This window comes from Gymnoscopelus microlampas, assembly GCF_963454915.1.
Source record: "Gymnoscopelus microlampas genome assembly, chromosome: 21".
NCBI classification, from domain to species: domain Eukaryota; kingdom Metazoa; phylum Chordata; class Actinopteri; order Myctophiformes; family Myctophidae; genus Gymnoscopelus; species Gymnoscopelus microlampas.
In genome coordinates this window covers 123,021-146,018 of record NC_139958.1, presented here as the reverse complement: position 1 = coordinate 146,018, position 22,998 = coordinate 123,021, and the positions used below count along the sequence as shown (strand labels likewise).

At 43.4% G+C, this 22,998-nt stretch overlaps 1 protein-coding gene across 1 annotated transcript in view; it reads left to right on the top strand.

Moving 5' to 3' along the window:
• Positions 1-10,464, top strand: part of LOC311037312 (uncharacterized protein) — a gene marked incomplete at both ends in the record, with an annotated part of 42,559 nt that extends 32,095 nt beyond the window's left edge. The window contains 9 exons of the mRNA XM_084046432.1: positions 963-1,068; positions 3,950-4,162; positions 5,707-5,797; positions 7,184-7,300; positions 7,617-7,780; positions 8,576-8,702; positions 9,283-9,393; positions 9,573-9,831; positions 10,461-10,464. Of these exons, the coding sequence (XP_083902558.1) occupies positions 963-1,068; positions 3,950-4,162; positions 5,707-5,797; positions 7,184-7,300; positions 7,617-7,780; positions 8,576-8,702; positions 9,283-9,393; positions 9,573-9,831; positions 10,461-10,464 (1,192 nt within the window). The remainder of the gene's footprint in view (positions 1-962; positions 1,069-3,949; positions 4,163-5,706; positions 5,798-7,183; positions 7,301-7,616; positions 7,781-8,575; positions 8,703-9,282; positions 9,394-9,572; positions 9,832-10,460) is intronic.
• Between the last annotated feature and the right edge of the window lie 12,534 nt (positions 10,465-22,998).

Genomic DNA, 22,998 nt, shown 5'->3' with positions numbered 1-22,998 from the left:
GAGTGAAACATTGTTCCACAGCATGCCCTATGCCATTGATGGTGTACAAATGATTGGGGTCCATTTGGTTCCATTTTTACACTGTCTTAACATTGATTTTACAATATAAATTGGGGTCCCAGAGATAGACATGCCATTAAATGGGGGTCCTTGATATTAAAATGGTTGAGAATCACTGCTAGAGCCGTAAAAGTCTTATTATGGGGGTCCCTGGCATATCTTTTCAAATGGGGGCCTGTGGGCTAATTGTCAATTTGGGGGGTCCTTGACATGAAAAATTGAGAACCACTGTCATATGCAACAACATGCTGGGTGTACAGTACAAGGCACAATCCATTTTATTTAGGATAGAGTGATTCAATGTCTTCAGTAGGGCTGTCAATCTTCCTCATATGATTGAATTTTCTGTGGCTATTTTAATCCATTTTTATGACACATTAATACAAATTAAATCAATTGCACAACAGATTTATCAATAAGCTTGTGCAATCTTGTTTTGTCTTCAGTTGCCAAGAAATTTGAAATTCCTAGTACCTCAGACTTAAAAGTCTATGATGACTTGAACACTGAAGTTGACGAGGAGGCGTTTCAGTTTTTTATGAAGAAACCAGACCTTGGTGTGTTGGAGATTTGTTCACCCCAAGACCCAAATCCTGAAGGTGAGTTCTGTTGCTTATCAACATGGAGCCTTATAGCCTCATCCATACAGTCCTGGCTAACCTAAAATGTCACACAGGTATATTTTTGTACTTTGAAATGATCTTTGTTTCTATACGCCCAATGTAAGTAAAAGAGAGAAAGTGTCTGAGGAAGAACTTTGTTGGTGTGTGGATCCTTCCGTATCTAATGTGAGCTTTTTACATTACACTTGCCACAAACATTCCTCTCTTGCTAATCACACTTGTTATGTCAACATTATTGCTAGATTCAGTGAGCCCCTCTGCAAGCAATTCCATTGCCAGCAGCAGCAGCTCCTTTCTCAGCTCTGGTGCAGACAATGACGGGGACTCGGATGACACCATCAGTCCTGCTCCAAGAAACAGAGCTGACCTGACTCGTCTCGCTCAGGTAAGCGTTGCTTTTTTTTGGGGGGGGGGGGCGGTCATGGTTTACATTTTTGTCACCTTAAATATACTTGGCCACCAAATGTAGTGGCCTGTAGGACCAGTGCTTTAAAATATTACTGTCTATCCCTGTGTTTCCCCTCCCTTTTTTTTACTTCCACTTAGATGGTTGAAAAAATTCTGAAGGACAGACCTGGCGGAGAGAGGATCATTACCGAGTATGCTCGGATAAAAAGCCTAACGGATACCAGAAGACGCGACATGGTGAAGATATTGGTTGCACACATGGCAAGTGAACATGGGTATGTTGTCATCTAAAAATTATGCACCCAATGCGCAATTTTGGTTGTACTTGGTGCAGGCCAAAATCCTCCTTTTTGCAGAAGGCAGGGGCACAGCAATACTTTTGTTTGGATCTCATACGTGTGTGTGTGTGTGTGTGTGTGTGTGTGTGTGTGTGTGTGTGTGTGTACTGTAGGACGAGTCCTTCAAGGCGTGTTAAAGAGGACTATGCACAGGGCATCACTGCCTTATTCCCATACCTGGCCGATCCCCAGGGAAATATGGGCTATGTAAGTACATAAAACACCAGTCAAACGCACATTTACACATGCTCATTAAAACCAAATGACACTTTTCCCCCCTCTTTTCGTCTTGTGTTTTAGGAACAGTATTACAATCCAGTAGATGGGAGTGGGTTTCTGGCATGGCGAGTGAAATCACTTCAAAAAGAAGCATCAGACGGACAAAAAAAGAGCAGAAATGTTCAGCCACTGACGGGTGTGTGATTTTGATTGTAGCTAGAATTTAAGGGGGAAGTCACATGTTCACACACACACACACACACACACACACACGAAGAACCAGTGCAACATGTCATGTTTCCCCCAGTCCACTGTCTAGCAACTGTGAAGATGGATCCTTATAGTAAATGCATATCACTGGAAAGTATTGCAGCAGTATATGTGGTTTCTACACTGTTACAGGTGGTCCAAATGCTGGCGACAGAGCTCCCGTCTGTGAGGAAAACCAGCTAACCACAGAAACCCAGTGTCGTGAGGCCATTGTATATGTGGCTGTATGTATGTATGTATGTGGCTCTTCAACTGCCTTGCATTAACCCACTAAGACCTGAGGAAGCGTCTGTGTCACTTTTTCATTTGAGCTAAAAAGCATTATTTTACACGTTGACTATTCAAAAATAGCAGATATACAAGCTCATAGCGCGGCACCGAGTGCCGTGCTATGAGCTTGTAGATCTGCTATTTTTTGAAAATATATATTCTTTTAAAGCGAACAATAACTCAAATCTTTGCTTCTGGGGGTCCATGGAACAAAATATTTTGAGATGGGGGTCCGCGACCAAATTCATCGTGATAATATCGTAATCGTGATATTTTTGGCCACCATTATCGTGATATGACATTTTCATATCGTCCCATCCCTAGCTGAGGCATCTGGTGGGATATAAACGACAGACAGGATGATAGAAGAGAACTCTCTCGGCCGATAGAAGGGCTTACACATGAGCATCAGACACTCCAACTCCGGTGTGCAGGTTCGTGACGTTAAAGTATTTTAACGTCAGAACACCATCTCGTGTTGATATAACAACAATCACCGCCCCCGCATTGTTTGCGCGAGTCTACTTTGGAGCGGTCGGCTCGGTGTAGCGTGAAGCCAGCCTGTTGCACCGAGGAATCCGGAATCTCCTCATCCAGCCATGTTTCTGTGAGGCATATAGCTGCGGCGTCCTTATAGTCCCTCTGAGTACGGATGAGCATAGCAAGTTCTTCTGCAAGGGAAAGTGCGACATTGTATCATATTGGTCCCTGAATATGAACAAAGCAAACGCACTACTGGTTTGAAAACACACTTAATGCGTTACTTTTGAGCGTCCTGTGTATCACAAAAACCTTAACGTTATCGGTCTCTCCACTCTCGCCACTTCTAACATTATCTGTCCTTCCATTGTCATGTCCTCCTCTCATCCAGGGCTATGAGTGGCTGCAGTGTGGAGGTGTTTAAGAGGATGGGCACGCTGTACTCTGAAATGAGCGTCCACGAGCGCTCTCTGGACTACTTCATCGACCTGCTGCACAAAGACCAGCTGGATGAGACCATTCAAGTGGAGCCACTCACCAAGGCCATCAAATACTACCAGGTAACAACAATACAGGACCTCTAGGCTGCCATCTAGCATTTAAAACATGCACACATTTGTGTGTGTGTGTGTGTGTGTGTGTGTGTGTGTGTGTGTGTGTGTGTGTGTGTGTGTGTGTGTGTGTGTGTGTGTTTGTGTGTGTGTCTCTCTCCATGGAAAAACTGTGCATGTGCCTGTTCTGCATTAATACGCATTCAACGTATTCATGCTTGTTACTTGTCTGTAAGTTACTCACTACTGTCACCCAACGTTTCCCCCCCTGAGAGAACATTTGGCAACAGTGGCAAGGAAAAAACTCTCCTTTTAACCACTTAAACCCTATACTTAGTTGACTGGATTCCCAAGAACTCTATTCTAGATCCACTCCTGTTTTCGCTCTACACTGAAATACATCGTCATCAAATGTTTGCGATAGGGTTCATGTGATTATTGGGAAGAAACCTTGGGCAGAACCAGGCTCTACAGGGTGGGCGCCCCTGAGATACAGGGGAATGGAGAGAGAGAATAAGTGCCTGGTGTGCATGGATTCAAGTTCTCGCCACGACTGATTTCAGTCATTTGTATTCCATAGAAGCCAGCATGTCTTCTATGGCATCATGTTGCGCACCTATGCTCTCAATGCGCCTGCGACTGTTTCACAAATCACACATTACGACTTGGTCATACAAACCTTTTTCAGTCGTGAGATTGTATTTTGCTTTAATCCATGGGTGTGTCTCAGTTCATCCAGAGTGGCCTGGACTGTGTGGCAGTGGCGTCGGCTCGCCTGCGGGCCTTCCTGACCGCCGGTCAGGAGAGCTCCAGCCTCTGCATCCTGCTGAAGGACCTGGACACCTCCTGCTCCGACATCAGACAGTTCTGCAAGAAGATCCGTCGCCGCATGCCCGGAACGGACGTGATGGGAGCACCCGCCGCTGTCATGTTTGGACCACAGGTACACATACACCCATTCTACTGTCTGTACGGGTCAGTGATTCTCAAACCTTTGAATTTCAACGACCCCCCCCCCCCCCCCTAATTTCTATGTGCACTAGGCCACAGACCCCCATTTGATGCAATTCATCTCTGGGGTCAATTCTTCATCTCTGGGAACCCCAATCTACCCTGTACAATATTTTTTCAATTAAACAAAAAGCAACTTTTTGATATAATCTTTCACTGATATATTTTTCACAATGACCATTCCACATACAGCTTCTCTTAGAGTGTTTGCCGTTGACAACCGGGAATGTATTTCTTTGTGTACTTTTACAGTTAATAACAGGATTCCCACTGTCATGAATTTCCTGGATATATTTTGAAATGAGAAAAACTGTCTGCCAGGCCTGGAAAATGTTTGGAATTCATCAAATGTTTTGGAAGATGTTTGGATATACATAGTTTTTGGCTATTGATTTTGTTCATAAAAAACATGTCTAACATTTCATGAAATATGTAACATGGTAAAATGCAGTGCTGCGTGAGAGCTGCCTATTATACAGAACATCACGTAACAAAAATAATACATCTACAAGCTAAGAACAAACGTTGTTAGCTTGTAGATCTGTTCTGTCATGTGACGCCTTTGCTCGAGGTCTGTCTTGGGGCATTGATGGAGTAAGAGCCTCATTATTGCCACCATACGATTGATATAGGCCTGGAAATAGGGTGAAAAAGTTATGGAAAAGTTTTGAAAATGACCAGGTAAAAATGTGTGGGAACCCTGACCAGTGCTTTAAAATATTACTGTCTATCCCTGTGTCTCCCTTTTTTTTACTTCCACTTAGATGGTTGAAAAAATTCTGAAGGACAGACCTGGCGGAGAGAGGATCCTTACCGAGTATGCTCGGACAAAAAGCCGGATACCAGAAGACGCGTCATCTAAAAATTATGCACCCAATACACAATTTTGGTTGTACTTGGTGCAGGCCAAAATCCTCCTTTTTGCAGAACGCAGCGGCACAGCAATACTTTTGTTTGGATCTCATACGTGTGTGTGTGTGTGTGTGTGTGTGTGTGTGTGTGTGTGTGTACTGTAGGACGAGTCCTTCAAGGCGTGTTAAAGAGGACTATGCAAAGGGCATCACTGCCTTATTCCCATACCTGGCCGATCCCCAGGGAAATTTGGGCTATGTAAGTACATAAAACACCAGTCTAACGCACATTTACACATGCTCATTAAAACCAAATGACACTTTTCCCACCTCTTTTCTTCTTGTGTTTTGATTCCAAACATGCAAACATGACCCGCTTTAATGACTTCAGTCTATATTAGTAGCTTAATGACTAGTATTAACATTCTATTGTCTTTTTTATGTCCAATGTATTTGTATTTAAGTTCATAAAGTTAACATAAGTATAACTAAATGCATTTGAAATGAAATAAAAATGATACTTTTCAGGATTCCAATAGCAAACATTAGGTCATCAAAGTTGCATCACCCCTGGTCTAGATAAAGAGCATCTGATAAGTGACTACATTGTCCTGTGTTTCCTCAGGTTGTAAACACAGACAGGGTGACGATGGACCTCGCTCTGAGCCCCCTGAGACAAGACCACCTGAATAACAACAGCACACACCCCTCTGTGAGTACACACACACACACACACACACACACACACACACACACACACACACACACCTGTGTTGTCAAGCAAGCATGTAGGAGCTCGCCAATCAGAGGCAGTACCGTAGGACCATAGAGGTATGCGTAGGACGCGCAGCTTGTCAGTCACCGCGGGGAGGCGGGACATGGGAAGTGGAGCAGAGTGTGAGAGAGGAGCTTAAGTTTTACTAAATTATTAAAAATGTTAAACGGCATCGCCGATCCGAGCGCATTAATGCAGATTAACCGCGCGCTAGTATTGCTTTTTTTGGTACCTTTGAGAAATCTCTGCAACTTCTAAGCGACGAGCTATTAGCCCGAGACGAGACAGTGGTACCCGCGACTACGAGAGAGAGTGCTTTAACCGACAAGGGACCCTGGATACCGCCTTCCCAAATACAAAAAAGGTAAACAGGGGCTAGTGTAACCCTATGAGTCATGAGCCAAATTGCAATACCGAAAATCTCGGCCACTCGCTCACTCCCACTCGGTCACTCCGACTTCGAACCGGAAGTAGTCGCGGTCCAATTGTTCATGTGCGTCTTGGAGGAGGCGAGTGGAGTCGAGTGGAGGAGGCTCTCCACTTCCGCATTGAGCGAGTGTACATCAAGTGTATCCTCGACCACTCTCAACAGCTCCTCCGCGGCAGATTTCCGCATCACGTGTACACTTGTTTTTGTTTTTTTCCCCTTCTCCCGTGACGTATACATGGTCCGCCTCCTCCACATGTGCCGAAAACACCGCCCCCCCCCCCCCCCCCCCCCCCCCCCTTGCCCCCGCCGCATCTCTCACACACACACACACACACACACACACACACACATTCTGGGGGGAACATTAGCCGAAAATTGCAGATCTACAAGCTGAAGGACATTTTGTGTCAAATCTTCATTATCATGGCTGTGACCAGACGAGGTGCCATTAGCACTGTCTTGATTAAAAATGTTTACTCTTGCAGTGTAACGACGAGGCTCTCTTTGCAATTTCACTGCTATCTTTAAGCTGGCGCCCATTATAAGCTGATATGGACATTAACCTCAGATACAGTATGAAATTCTCATTTACTGAGCGATGCCCACATTTATTGCACTCAATAAATGTCATGATCCAATTTAGCAGGTATCACTTGTTACAACAGTGTCTGCAAATTCTGCATGTTTGATATGGATCCCTTAACTCGATTGAACCGAGAACTTTCCAGTTCCAAGACAGCTGCTCTACCCCTAGAGCCACTGCCTGATTGTTGGCATTGTTAAGGATGAAGAATTTAACAGTGTTCAATTTCTTGCTAGAAGTGGTTTAGCAGTTCAATAGGATCTGGTAAATCCTGGTAGTAATCTTTGGCCTTTTCCCGTCTTTGCTCTTGACAGCATTGGATGCCCGCCTGGAAGTGGGGCTGGAACAGCAAGCAGAGCTGATGCTCAAAATGATGGCCACTCTGCAGGCCGACTCCATCCTACAAGCCCTCACTTCAACTTCACCTACAGGTACACACACATACGGAGCAGGGAAGCAGCAGCAAATATTAAAATCTTAATACATTAATTGATTGGTTTGTAACTTGTTTTTAACGGATAATAAAGTAAATCTTGAATCATAGGACAAAAAAATCTACATTAATCACCCTTTTCTTATCAGTGTTTTACACTACGAAATAACTTGCACCTTTTTGATTTAGGTTCAGAATAGGTACTATTGGTGTACAACATTAGCGATCAATGATAGTCATTGTAGGTTCTTCCTGGTAGTCAAACCAGATGACATGACGTGTGTGTGTCTCTTCTCTCCACCCCCTGTCCCCAGTGGCCCAGGCCTCCAACGGGACAGATGACTCCCTGCTGAGGGGGCTGCAAGGGGGAGGATCCTCTCCTCCAGTCAGCAGCTTGATGGTGCAGGCCTCTTCTATCCCCATGCTGAGCGCTTGCTTCAACAAACTGTTCTCCATGCTGCAGGTCCACCATGTGCAGGTCAGAATGCAGTACCACTACCTAGTTAGAAAAAATCACACCCTGTGTGAAGAGAGTGGTGCCTTTGATGAGCCCCGTATTGATGTTGTCATCAATGTTTGTTTATTGGACACACACCCGGACAGACACACACCCGGACACACGGACACACAGACAAAGTCAGATATAGGAGTGGTTGGCACCACTCAAAAATCACACCCTGTGTGAAGGAAGCGGTGCCTTTGATGAGCCCGGTATTGATGTTGTCATCAATGTTTGTTTATTGGACACACACCCCGACAGACACACGGACACCCGGACACACGGACACACAGACAAAGTCAGATATAGAGCGGTTGGCACCGCTAAAAACTAAACAATAAATACAAGTTGAACCTGGTTTCAGGGCAGGAGGAGACGGAACAAATATCAATCTTTGCCATTCAGCATGGCTACATTACAGCAGATACTGTGCAATCAAAACACACATGCAAAAGGTTAGAGAGTTATGATGCGTTACGGCATGTCACTCTGTCCTTGTCCACCCATTCCCTTTCGACACTCCACAGCTTGGTATTTGGGAAACAGTGGCGGTAATGTAATGTGCCCCTTACCCTATGTGTCTGTGTTTTTCCATGGGTTCATGAAACCTTCGTCCGTTTTCAATTAGCTGTACTATAAACTCCCTGAATTCAATACCACTTCTACAGGCTTAGATTAAAACTGACTTCAAAGGCTTACAAGGTCACCATCAGTTGCATTTATTTACACATTTGGTGTGTTTCCATCCCACTGATGAGGTGTTTTGTGCTTTAGTTGGAGTCCCTTCTGCAGCTGTGGCTGACCCTCAGCCTCAACTCCTGCTCCAATGGCACAGAAGAGAGCGGCTCTGACATATTCATGTTCAATGCCAGCCGAGTGCCCGCCATCCCACTCAACCAAGGTCAGTGTTCATCATAATGCTGTATGTACTTTTCTGAGGGTGCCTGGTGACTCAGCCAGTTAGTGCAGGATAATTATGCTCCTAGGGAGCGTGAGGATATGGGTTTGAATCTGAATCCCCCATCTTGTCTTGCATTTCTCTCCTCCCTGTCTGCCTCTGAAATAAAGCATAAAATGAAAAAAAAAGAGAGAAAATAATCTATTCAAACGTGTAAAGTTTTGACCTACAGTGATTCCTCTAGTGGAAAAAAAAAATAAAGTACTGTGTGGAAACAGGTTTTATCTTCTCCGGCTTGCTAGTGAAAAAACTGATTTATGGGAGAGACGAGAAAAGGCTTTCAGTGTTAGAAAGCATGCTGTGTAGCAAGATGACTTAACCCCCAGCAGTAAATCTTGATTTGGCAAGCTGGCCGTCTTTAATACACGCACAACATACTATTCTTTGAATATTGTATTATTATTCGGGAAAAATGTACTGAAAGACCATAAAAGCTATCTTAATTTTAAAGGCAAAAAACATTTGTACACTATCAGAGTAATATTAACAACCAGGATTTTACTGCATGTGTATGTGTATTCAGCCTCCATCAGCAGTTTCCTTACCGTGCTGGCTTGGTATCCCAACACTTCCCTGAGGACCTGGTGTCTGGTTCTTCACTCGCTCACCCTCATGACGAACATGCCGGCCTGTGGTCAGTACTCAACACTTGGTATGTTTTTTTTAGAAAGAGGTTTATATATATCTAATCTGAATTAAGTCAGTGTTGTTGTTTTCAACCTTACCATTTTGTATGTGTATGATGAATGAATTAATAAATTACCCCCTTGGTTCCCTACGTAAGATACTGCTGACTTCCTTGGTTTTTTGCAGCCTCCAGCAATGGGCTGGGTGGTCAGGAAAGCACGGCTCAGCAGATGGTGTCCGACCCCACACTGGTGCATGTCCTGGTTCGCTTCCTCTCCGGCAGCAACCCCCACGGAACCAGCCAGCACAGCTCCCAGGTGGGCCCCACTGCCACCCAGGCCATGCAGGAGTTCCTCACCCGACTGCAGGTGCACCTGTCATCCACCTGCCCGCAGATGTTCAGCGAGTTCCTGCTCAAGCTCATGCACATCCTGTCCAATGAGAGGTACGAGTGTCTTGTCATGGTGTTCTGTGTAGTGACAACTTATGTGTTTCACTGCCATCATCCATGGACATACTTTGGTCCATGGAGTAAGTGCTTGTAATCCTAGGGTCTCTGTTTTGAAGCAGGAGTCGTCTTTACCACAAGTATTAACACCATCCACATAAAGCCTAGACATTGTTTTTGTGTCCATATATAAAGTATTTAAAATGGTCCTGGATCTGGCCCCTCCTGGATACCTGGCCCCTTTATGCGGAAAGTGTTATGCCATTTGTCCTGCCCTAAGACTCCATAAAACAATTATTATAATTATACCACTAGCCACAAGCTAGGCCATTAACCGGCTGATGGAATGCATTGGCATAAATAAGGAATACTAATAAGCCTTTAAGGTGAACCCAAGTGTAGAAACCCTGTTACAATGTGACAAGTGTCTTTTGTCAAAGTCAATTATTTATTTTTCCATCTGACTGCATTGCTTCCGGTTTGAAATGATGAACTTTCTAGTTACGCGTTAACAAGCTGAAGAAAAGCAAGACAACTCTGTGAGGACTTAACTTGATCATGTTGCTGCCTTCTGTATCGGAAACCATTACTGCATGTGTTCAAATCTCATTAATAAACTGGCTCAGTTGATGGTGGTTGTTTTCCCTCTGTAGGAGCCAGTGGTCTTCACCTGACCAAACACGAGAACTTCCACGGTGGTCTAGATGCCATCTCCGTGGGCGACGGCCTGTTCACCATCCTCACAACTCTCAGCAAGAGGGCCACCTCGGTCCAGGTCATGTTGCAGCCCATACTCACATACATGGCCTGTGGCTACATGGGCAGACAGGTGAGGAAAGAGCACACGTTGAAGGCAGCTTGGGGTTTACATGCATCACAGATGCTCTGGAAAATAGTTTGCACTTTCTGATAAACGTTCCTTGTGGTTTGTCAAAATGACAAATGACATTGACCTGTTTTACCTAATCTCAGGGGTAAAACGTGTTTAGCTTCATGAGTGTTAAGTGGGACATTGCAGGAAAAAAGAACATGCATGCTCAACACATTTTCCTAGCACATGCTAATTCATGGAGGTTAAAATTGAATTTATGACAAATTCAGTGGGTTTTGGCTGTATTAAAAAGTGGTGTATTTCATTTTCCATTTTCCTAGGGTTCTCTTTCCACCTGTCAGCTCTCTGAACCTCTACTTTGGTTCATCCTCCGAGTGTTGGACACCAGCGAAGCTCTCAAGGCCTTCCATGACATGGGTGCATATGCGCGCGCACACACAAACACACATACACATTTCTATTAGGACACATATTCGTATGTGCGGTCTACAGCCCCGGCTGTCGCTTATGACCCCAAGCAATACTACCAGCAGCCCATCGCTACATCAGCTGTGGCCGCAGCACAGCCCCAGCCCACAGTGGCAGAGTCCTACTATCAGACAGGTACGTTCAACTCGCCACTGACTGGACTCGTCATGGTGAAGAAAAGTCCTCCGAGAGCTGTCATTCTCAAAGCTTTTTAAAAACTTTGATGACCTCCAGTTTGGTGTGCATTAGGCCAGTGGTGCTCAAACTTTTTAATTTCAATGACCCCTCATAACTCTGAGAGTGTACAAATGGAACCAAATGGACCTGTACGGGTCCATTTGGTTCCATTTGTACACTCTCAAAAGTTCCAGACCTGTATGTGTCTATTTGGAACCACCTCAAGGAACCCTGAGGGTCCCTGGACCCCACCACTGCATTAGGGTCCATTTGGATACAAGCTCACAGCTTGTCTTATGAAGTTTTATACATTGACTATTTTTCAAAATTTGAGAACTTTGATAAATATATTTTTTAAGTCTTTAAACCTTTGGCTATAATGGCATGCCCAAAATGGGTAAGCCAGGATTAATGTGGTTAACTACATTAATCTACAATCTTTCAACGTGTCGCACTGTGAGATTGTAGATATTTGTAAAGGGGTAAAAAAGGAGGGGGCCCATTATAGACCCCTGGCTGACACCGATAAACACATTATTTAGGAACATAATGGATTGTAAACGGTCACAAAAGATATTAACCCTCATTCAATATACACACGCCCACACACAGGCAGGCTTACTGGACGTTGTGTACTTGTCTCTATACTGTGTATATTTGGCACAGATGTATGCATATTTGACCGGTACGCAAGTTCTATGCTTGGTTCAGGTGTTTGGAAGGACAAAAAAAACAGAACATATTTGCATATCTGGTTTAATAAAGACATAAGCCAATCCTTTTACAGCTTCATAAGTCATAAGGGGAACTTTAGCTTTGACGTGTTTTGGCAATTATAACAAAGATGTCAACATGTGTGTTCCCAAATATGAGATTTATGATATGAGAGCATTGTTGTTTGGAAAACAAACCCTCAAACGTGTTGCTCTGCTCCGTTCCCCAGGTGGTGAAGCTTCACACCAAGCTGGGGAAACCCATCCCTTCACCCAGACCTCCTCCTCCTCCAGTAAGACCCCCTCCTCTGGCCTGGGCAGCTCCAGCACCACCTCTTCGTCCCTGGGCACCTCCTCCTCCAATGCTTCTGCCTCCACCCACAACTCCTCCTACCTGAAGCCGGTCAACATAGTGAGCGGTGGCGGGGGGACCAACTCTGTCGGTCAGTAGGTCAGTAGGTCAGTAGGTCAGTAGGTCCCCTTTGAATGTTGACGTCTCCTGGCGGTATTTGACAATGACTTCATTCTTCACCTTGTTGCCATTATGCTCTGTTCTGTGTTTTTGCTGTATTCCTGTTTGATTAGTATAGCTCTGCATTTAGCCAGTTCAACCACATGAATCCTAGCGTCCCTATTCGGGGCTTGTCGTAATAGGCAAACATTCAGTGAAAACAAAAATCGTCTCACTACACGTCACGAGGCATTGTGTGAGCTTGTAGATCGGCAGAGATTGATGAGTGATAGAAAAGGACGGGGCCAATTACAGACCCCTTGCACACCCATCTAAGTATATAGGGTTTAAGTCATTGAACCCCTATGTACTTATCACACAATGAATAAAGAAAACGACTTCCATTTTCACTTTAAAAATTATAAATCATTTTTTTTTGACAATTTGCACCTATAATGACGTGCCCAAAATAGGGACACCAGGTTGAAAGTGGTTCAAACACTCATCACTAATAAAGAGTGAAGCTGGTTTCACAGAGCGTGTTTTGCACTCAAAGGCTACATGCCAATGTCTGGATAAGTCTCTGCCAACTTGTGTAGTGATGGACAGCGACCAGGCGTGCGTTTCCAAACCTAACATTTCTTGAAGTTCTGTGCCTTGTAGAATAACAAGTGTATAACCTAGTTTAACCATGCAGTCAAATGGCCAATAGTTCACTCCTGGCCCTTGCAAATGGAAACGGTCATTGTTTTCCTTTTTTTTTAAATTATTATTGTGATTTATTGCATTTGTATGCTGTCCATTAGTCAAAGCATCTGTGGACTAGTGACTAGTGACTACTGATTATAAATATCACTGTGTGCATCAGTTTGTGACCCATGTCCTTTGTGTTTGACCTCAGTGTGGATCCATTCTTGAGGGAGTGGATCAGGATCCTGATGCAGGGAACTCCACCTTCTATAGACCATGCACACCCTGATTGAATGCTACCAGAGGGTAAGAATTTAACCCTAGCACCACAAGAATATATACCCTGACACCACCCTAACACCACAAAAATATACCCTGACACCACCCTAACACTAGCATGGCATTGGCCAGACTGATAACGTGGATTCACTCTCACGTTCCTCCCTGCATCAGTCTGGACTTCGGGAGCGAGTATGAGAAATCAGAAAATGATCGGGCCAATCAGTGACTGCGTTTCAACTGCTGTCCGTACAACAGTGAAAAGCATCAAAATCATTTTCTGATTTCTCCTACTCGCTCCCTATGGGCCGAAGTTCAGACTGATACCGGGGAGGAACGTTAGAGTAAAGATACTAGGTTCTTTGTTTACCTGGTATCCTATAGTTTCAATGTACAGATAAAATTGTGTGGCAGATCAAACTTTCACAGATAGCTTCATAGACTTGTTTGACAGCACTGTCATCAGTGTTTTGTTGCATTCATGTTAATGTATTAGTGTATTTTCAGACATTTAACCACTTAAACTCTCAATACTTACAAAACTTGACAGTTTGGCTCTGTGCTGTTCATTTTACCCTCTACACCAAATGTCTGGGATGCGTTGTGAGCTTGTAGATCAGCTATTTTACGGTGAATGTTTCGACCAGAATAGGGATGCTAAATAGGGTTCAAGTGGTTAACCCATTAAAACCGTGAAAAGCATATGTGTCATTTTAGATGTTGCTAGTCTGCACTTCCAATGTTCCGTCATAATCTGAAGACTCACCTCTTCAGACTGAGCCTCAGCCCTTCAAGCACTTCACTTTCCCCATACTCCTTCAGTCATTATTTCCACCATAACCAGCTTACATTAGTAACTACAAAGTGGGCTGTGGCTGGTCGACTAACACAGTGGTTCTCGGGGTCCCCAGCTAGTTTAATACCTGCAAAAAAAGAAAGAAAGAAAAAGACCATTACTCCATCAAAAACAAACTATACTATGAAAACTTGTCAAACATTGGCCAAATTGTCAAATAATATAAGAAAGAAGTAACTCCTACAATTCCAAAGGGTGGGGGTCCCCAGAAATATTATTATTTTGGGGGGTCACGGGCTGAAAAGGTTGAGAACCACTGGACTAACACTCTAGCCTGGAGGAGAAAAGAGCGTGAGACCCTTCACATTCTGCTCCATTGATGCTACAGTATAGTGACTGACCTAGATATGACGACCATGCAGACACACCCTGGTCATTTGTTCTCATGTGTTTGTTACTTAGGCTTGTTTTTTCTTGACCACAATGTTAAAAATGTTAATTTAGATAGCATGATATTTAGACAGATACAAGGTTCATTGTTTACCTGGAATCCTATAGTTTCAATGTACAGATAACATTGTGTGGCAGATCAAACCTTCTCATAGATTTCACAGATAGCTTCATAGCCTTGTTTGACAGCACTGTCATCAGTGTTGTGTTGCATTCATGTTAATGTGTATTTTCAGACATTTAACCACTTAAACCCTCAATACTTAGAAAACTTGACCTTTGGCTCTGTACTTGGTTCTGTTCATTTTTCCCTCTACACCAAATCTCTGTGATGCGTTGTGAGCTTGTAGATCGGCTGTTTTACGGCGAATGTTTCCACCAGAATAGAATAGAATAAATACCTAAAAGTTTTACTTGAGTACAGTACTGAAGTACTTAGTTACTTTCCACCACTGTTAACTTCTTTGAACACAGTTGTAGATTAGAGGTGCAATCTGAATCACTCACAAAGGGCCGTAGTTGACCCAACATACCACAGGTAAGCGCTAAACTACAATAACCTTCCCCACCACCCCACAAGCCCCAGTGTGACCGCTCTGGCTGCTCTGTCTATGGCTGTATTCTACTGTTAAAAGAGCAACAGTGAAATTAATGGATTATAAATATCACTGTGTGCATCAGTTTGTGACCCATGTCCTTTGTGTTTGACCTCAGTGTGGATCCATTCTTGACGGAGTGGATCAGGATCCTGATGCAGGGAACTCCACCTTCTATAGACCATGCACACCCTGATTGAATGCTACCAGAGGGTAAGAATTTAACCCTAGCACCACAAGAATATATACCCTGACACCACCCTAACACCACAAAAATATACCCTGACACCACCCTAACACTAGCCTGGCATTGGCCAGACTGATAACGTGGATTCACTCTCACGTTCCTCCCTGCATCAGTCTGGACTTCGGGAGCGAGTATGAGAAATCAGAAAATGATCGGGCCAATCAGTGACTGCGTTTCAACTGCTGTCCGTACAACAGTGAAAAGCATCAAAATCATTTTCTGATTTCTCCTACTCGCTCCCTATGGGCCGAAGTTCAGACTGATACCGGGGAGGAACGTTAGAGTAAAGATACTAGGTTCTTTGTTTACCTGGTATCCTATAGTTTCAATGTATAGATAAAATTGTGTGGCAGATCAAACTTTCACAGATAGCTTCATAGACTTGTTTGACAGCACTGTCATCAGTGTTTTGTTGCATTCATGTTAATGTATTAGTGTATTTTCAGACATTTAACCACTTAAACTCTCAATACTTACAAAACTTGACAGTTTGGCTCTGTGCTGTTCATTTTACCCTCTACACCAAATGTCTGGGATGCGTTGTGAGCTTGTAGATCAGCTATTTTACGGTGAATGTTTCGACCAGAATAGGGATGCTAAATAGGGTTCAAGTGGTTAACCCATTAAAACCGTGAAAAGCATATGTGTCATTTTAGATGTTGCTAGTCTGCACTTCCAATGTTCCGTCATAATCTGAAGACTCACCTCTTCAGACTGAGCCTCAGCCCTTCAAGCACTTCACTTTCCCCATACTCCTTCAGTCATTATTTCCACCATAACCAGCTTACATTAGTAACTACAAAGTGGGCTGTGGCTGGTCGACTAACACAGTGGTTCTCGGGGTCCCCAGCTAGTTTAATACCTGCAAAAAAAGAAAGAAAGAAAAAGACCATTACTCCATCAAAAACAAACTATACTATGAAAACTTGTCAAACATTGGCCAAATTGTCAAATAATATAAGAAAGAAGTAACTCCTACAATTCCAAAGGGTGGGGGTCCCCAGAAATATTATTATTTTGGGGGGTCACGGGCTGAAAAGGTTGAGAACCACTGGACTAACACTCTAGCCTGGAGGAGAAAAGAGCGTGAGACCCTTCACATTCTGCTCCATTGATGCTACAGTATAGTGACTGACCTAGATATGACGACCATGCAGACACACCCTGGTCATTTGTTCTCATGTGTTTGTTACTTAGGCTTGTTTTTTCTTGACCACAATGTTAAAAATGTTAATTTAGATAGCATGATATTTAGACAGATACAAGGTTCATTGTTTACCTGGAATCCTATAGTTTCAATGTACAGATAACATTGTGTGGCAGATCAAACCTTCTCATAGATTTCACAGATAGCTTCATAGCCTTGTTTGACAGCACTGTCATCAGTGTTGTGTTGCATTCATGTTAATGTGTATTTTCAGACATTTAACCACTTAAACCCTCAATACTTAGAAAACTTGACCTTTGGCTCTGTACTTGGTTCTGTTCATTTTTCCCTCTACACCAAATCTCTGTGATGCGTTGTGAGCTTGTAGATCGGCTGTTTTACGGCGAATGTTTCCACCAGAATAGAATAGAATAAATACCTAAAAGTTTTACTTGAGTACAGTACTGAAGTACTTAGTTACTTTCCACCACTGTTAACTTCTTTGAACACAGTTGTAGATTAGAGGTGCAATCTGAATCACTCACAAAGGGCCGTAGTTGACCCAACATACCACAGGTGAGCGCTAAACTACAATAACCTTCCCCACCACCCCACAAGCCCCAGTGTGACCGCTCTGGCTGCTCTGTCTATGGCTGTATTCTACTGTTAAAAGAGCAACAGTGAAATTAATGGATTATAAATATCACTGTGTGCATCAGTTTGTGACCCATGTCCTTTGTGTTTGACCTCAGTGTGGATCCATTCTTGACGGAGTGGATCAGGATCCTGATGCAGGGAACTCCACCTTCTATAGACCATGCACACCCTGATTGAATGCTACCAGAGGGTAAGAATTTAACCCTAGCACCACAAGAATATATACCCTGACACCACCCTAACACCACAAAAATATACCCTGACACCACCCTAACACTAGCCTGGCATTGGCCAGACTGATAACGTGGATTCACTCTCACGTTCCTCCCTGCATCAGTCTGGACTTCGGGAGCGAGTATGATAAATCAGAAAATGATCGGGCCAATCAGTGACTGCGTTTCAACTGCAGTGAAAAGCATCAAAATCATTTTCTGATTTCTCCTACTCGCTCCCTATGGGCCGAAGTTCAGACTGATACCGGGGAGGAACATTAGAGTGAAGATACTAGGTTCATTGTTTACCTGGTATCCTATATTCAATGTACAGATGAAATTGTGTGGCAGATCAAACTTTCACAGATAGCTTCATAGACTTGTTTGACAGCACTGTCATCAGTGTTGTGTTGCATTCATGTTAATGTATTAGTGTATTTTCAGACATTTAACCACTTAAACTCTCAATACTTACAAAACTTGACAGTTTGGCTCTGTGCTGTTCATTTTCCCCTCCACACCAAATGTCTGGGATGCGTTGTGAGCTTGTAGATCGGCTATTTTACGGTGAATGTTTCGACCAGAATAGGGATGCTAAATAGGGTTCAAGTGGTTAACCCATTAAAACCGTGAAAAGCATCTGTGTCATTTTAGATGTTGCTATGTACTGTATGTACATAGCAACAGGATTTTTGTTTAAATTTTTGGGAAAATTAGGAAGATTTTCTGAAAATGTAGGTTAGGATTTAGAAGGCGTTTTTAGCGTAGGGTTACTGTGTGTGTGTGTGTGTGTGTGTGTGTGTGTGTGTGTGTGTGTGTGTGTGTGTGTGTGTGTGTGTGTGTGTGTGTGTGTGTGTGTGTGTGCGCGTGCGCGTGCACACTTAACCCCTTTAGAATCATGAAAATGTGTGCAAATCTTTGTATGTATATATATTTTTGTAGGGGAACGTTTGTAACTCAAATATTTGATTCTGGGGGATTCGCCAAATGTCTTCTATCTAAATCAGTGAAACGTATGATGACATGAAACCTTTTCATGTCAAGGACCCCCCAAAATGATATGTATTTGGCCGCAGACCCCCATCTCAAAATACGTTGTTCCACAGGATCTGATCATTATTCTACTGTTGTAAAAGAGCAACAGTGAAATGAATGGATTGTAAATATCACTGTGTGCATCGGTTTATGACCTATGACCTTTGTGTTTGACCTCAGTGTGGATCCATTGTTGAGGGAGTGGATCAGGATCCTGATGCAGGGACCTCCACACCCTGGTTGAATGCTACCAGAGGGTAAGAATTTAACCCTAGCACCACAAGAATATACCCTGACACCACCCTATATAACACTATACCCTGCCAGAATGTTACCAGAGGGTAAGACACCACAAAACGACACTATTTGAGATCCGCCTGATGCAAACACTGTACTCCTTTAAGTCCGCACTGAAGAGACACTTATTTACTCAAGCGAAACGTTGTGAGCTTGTAGATCGGCTATTTCCACTACTTTAAAAAAAAGAGAGAAAATGATTAAATATGGCCTATTTTGGCCATAGTATATTATTTATTTTGATTATTGGTATCATTCATTTCTTTGTATATTTAAGTTATATGCCATATGCAATTTCTGTTTGCAAAGCCTAAACATAAATTAACGTAATTTATATATTCCAATGTTCACAGAAAAAAGACAATTAAATTGTTAATCGCAATTATTTGTAAGACAATTAATCGTCAAGTGGAATTTCATGATAGTCACTGATCTAGGATCTGATCCTTAGGCCTATACTCCTTACTATTGGTTGATTGTAACAGTTGTAAATACTCTGTTTCTCTCTCTGTTTCGCACTCTTCAACCTGCCACTCAGGTTGAAGAGTGCATCGCTGCATGTCTGGCTGACATCTCACAGTGGATATCTTCTCTTCTCACCACCTTAAGCTGAATCTAGACAAGACCAAGGTTCTCTTCTTCCCAGGTAAGTCCTGCCCCATGTAGGATCTCACTATTTACATAGACAAACTCCCTGGTGGCTTCTGTTGGTGTTGTCCTGGACGGTCTCATTCAAGGCACACATGCAGCGGCCACTTGATCCTGTAGGTTTACACTCTATAACATTCGAACGATCAGACCCTTCCCTACCCAGGAATCAGCCCAGCTCCTTATCCTGGCTTCAGTCATATCAAAACTTGTAACTCGCTCCTTACTGGCCTCCCGGTATGTGCACTTAAGCCCCATCAAATAAAGCATGCCTGGTCTTCAACTAGTTTACAGACCTACAGAACCTACAGAAGTTCTCAGGTCTCCCCCCTTTTCAGCTCCCTCCATTGGCTCCCAGTTGTTGCCTGCACCGAGTACAAAACACTGATGCTGGCCTACAAAGCAACCAAAGTCATAGCCCCCCCCCATACCTTCACAAAGCCTGATCCAACCCTGCAACCCCTCCAGCTCACTCAGATTAGCTAACACAGGGAAGCTGTCAGAACCTTCCCTAAAACATCCGGGACAACGCTCCACACGTCCCAGACTCTTCTCCCTTCTGGCTCCCAAACTGTGGAATGAACTCCCCATTGCAGTTAGAACTGCAGACTCACTTCCAATATTCCGTCGTAATCTGAAGACTCACCTCTTCAGACTGAACCTCAGCCCTTAGCACTTCACTCTGTGGGACCCCCCCCCCCCCCCCCCCACATGATTTTGGGGGGGTCCTCAGCTAGTTTAACACCTAAAAAAAAGTAAAGAGAGAAAAGAAAATTTAATCAACAAACTATACTATAAAAACTGGTCAAACATTGGCCAAATTGGCAAATAATATAAGAAAGAAGCAAACATTTTGAAAATAGCCGATCTACAAGCTCACAACGCCTCAAGTTGCGAGTGTGAGGCGTTGTGAGCTTGTAAATCTGCTATTTTCACAAACTAAATGTCATGCCTCAACTACTACAATTCCAAATGCTTATCAGGGTGGTGGGGTCCCCAGTTCAAATATAATTATTTTGGGCGGTCACGGCCTGAAAAGGTTGAAGTTCCTATCACACAAAGATTTGGTGGCCCCCCTGTAGTAACTCTGAGGACCCCTTTGGGTCCAGGACCCCCTGTTGAAGACCCATGGTTTAGACTGATGCTAGGTTCTTGGTTTACCTGTGATCCTAGTGTACTGAGGCACTACACTGGCTCACTGCATTCTATGTACTGTATGTGTTTATCTTGCTTAATGTGAGTCGCTCTGGATAAGAGAGTCTGTCACTGATCTAGGATTTGATCCTTACTCCTTCCTATTGGATGATTGTCATCAGTGGAGTGTTCTACCGTGTTACGCTGTATACGTCATATACCGTGCAGATTTTTTGGGGAAAAAGTGTATATTGTCTAGTTTCTACTAACCATTTCATCCATTGAAAACGCGCTAGCGTATACCCACGACCATGTGCATGTGGTCGTGGGTATATGAATTAAATAATTATCGTATACCCCCCTCAGTGCAGGCTGTTTGTGTGTGTGTGTGTGTGTGTGTGTGTGTGTGTGTGTGTGTGTGCGCGCACACACTTAATGTTACTTGTTAACTTCTTTGAACATAGTTGTACATTAGAGGTGAATTCTGAGTCACTCACAAAGGGCCGTGGTTGACCCAACATACCACAGGTGGACGCTAAACTATAATAACCTTCCCCACCACCCCACAAGCCCCAGTGTGACCGCTCTGGCTGCTCTGTCTATGGCTGTAGGATCTGATCATTATTCTACTGTTGTAAAAGAGCAACAGTGAAATGAATGGATTATAAATATCACTGTGTGCATCGGTTTGTGACCTATGACCTTTGTGTTTGACCTCAGTGTGGATCCATTTTGAGGGAGTGGATCAGGATCCTGATGCAGAGAACTCCACCTTCTATAGACCATAGTATATTATTTTTTGTGGATTATTGGTATCATTCATTTCTTCTTATATTCAAATTTGCATATTGCCATATGCAATTTTTGTTTACAAAGCCTAAAAGCTAAACATAAATGTAATTTATACATTCCAATGTTCACAGAAAAAAAGACAATACAACTGTTAATCTCAATTATTTGTAAGACAATTAATGGTCAAATGGAATTTCATGATCATGATAGTCACTGATCTAGGATCTGATCCTTATACTCCTTACTATTGGTTGATTGTAACAGTTGTAAACACTCTGTTTCTCTCTCTACCCTCTGCCACTCAGGTTGAAGAGCCTCGCTGCATGTCTGGCTGACATCTCACAGTGGATGTCTTGTCTTTTCACCACCTTAAGCTGAACCCAGACAAGACCGAGCTTCTCTTCTTACTAGGTAAGTCCTGCCCCATGCAGGATCTCACTATTTCCATAGACCAGTGGTTCTCAACCAGTGGTCCGGGGTCCACAAGTGGTCCTTGGGGGGGGTACCAGGGGGTCAATCATTTTAACCACTTAGCCTTGGCTATTCAAAAATAGCAGATATACAAGCTCATAGTGCGGCACAGACTGTCCCGCTATGAGCTTGTAAATCTGCTATTTTTGAAAAATCTTGAAAATGTGTGCTAATTTTTGAATATATATTTTTAACACATTACCTACTATCCACGGTTCTACTCGTGAATCAAAATGTACCCCTTTACCTGCCACGGGCTCATTCACGGTTTAAACCGTGAATGTGTTTTTTCATTGATTTACTGTATATTACACTGTTGCGCAGCCTGTGCGTTAATATTGGACCTGTAGATGAAGGGGTTAACCGAAAAAACACGTGATCAGTCAGCTGATCACAAACAGCTGTTTGCCCAAATGTGACAAAATGGAGACGGTAGTGCAGCATCGGCCATTGCGCCCAAACATTTGAGAGAGACAGAGAGTGACGGTGATCGGAGTGAAAAGAGTGGGGGTTGGTAACAGCAATAGAGTTAAAATTATTTTTGAGACAGGTCAGTCAGTGTGTGAGACAGTTTGTGAGTCAGTTAGTGATTGAGAGAGTGTGTGTATGTGTGTGTGTGTGTGTGTGTGTGTGTGTGTGTGTGTGTGTGTGTGAGAGAGTGTGTTAGAAAGTGTGAGCGTTTGAGTGTCTTTAGTTTAGTTTTAGTTTTTTAGTTTTTAGTTTTATTTCAGTCGAGAGAAGAGAGGAGAAGAGAGGATCAGAGAGGAGAGGAGAGGAGAGGAGAGGAGATCATTTGGTGTAGTGTGGTCGGAGAGAGAGGAGAAAAGCTTGTAGTTATCGGGGAGAAGAGGAGAGATCATTTGGTGTGGTCGGAGAGCGGAGCAGAGAGGAGAGGAGAGGTCAGTTATAGTGATCGGGAGAGGAGAAGAAAAGAAAAGAGGAGATCAGATATAGCGTAGTATAAGATAATACTGTCTCTCTCTGTGATAATATGAGGGCAAAAAAAAACTCAAACAGGGGCGCCAAACAAGTGACCGGTTCGCTACGCCAGCAGACACTGTTGGAGTCGTTG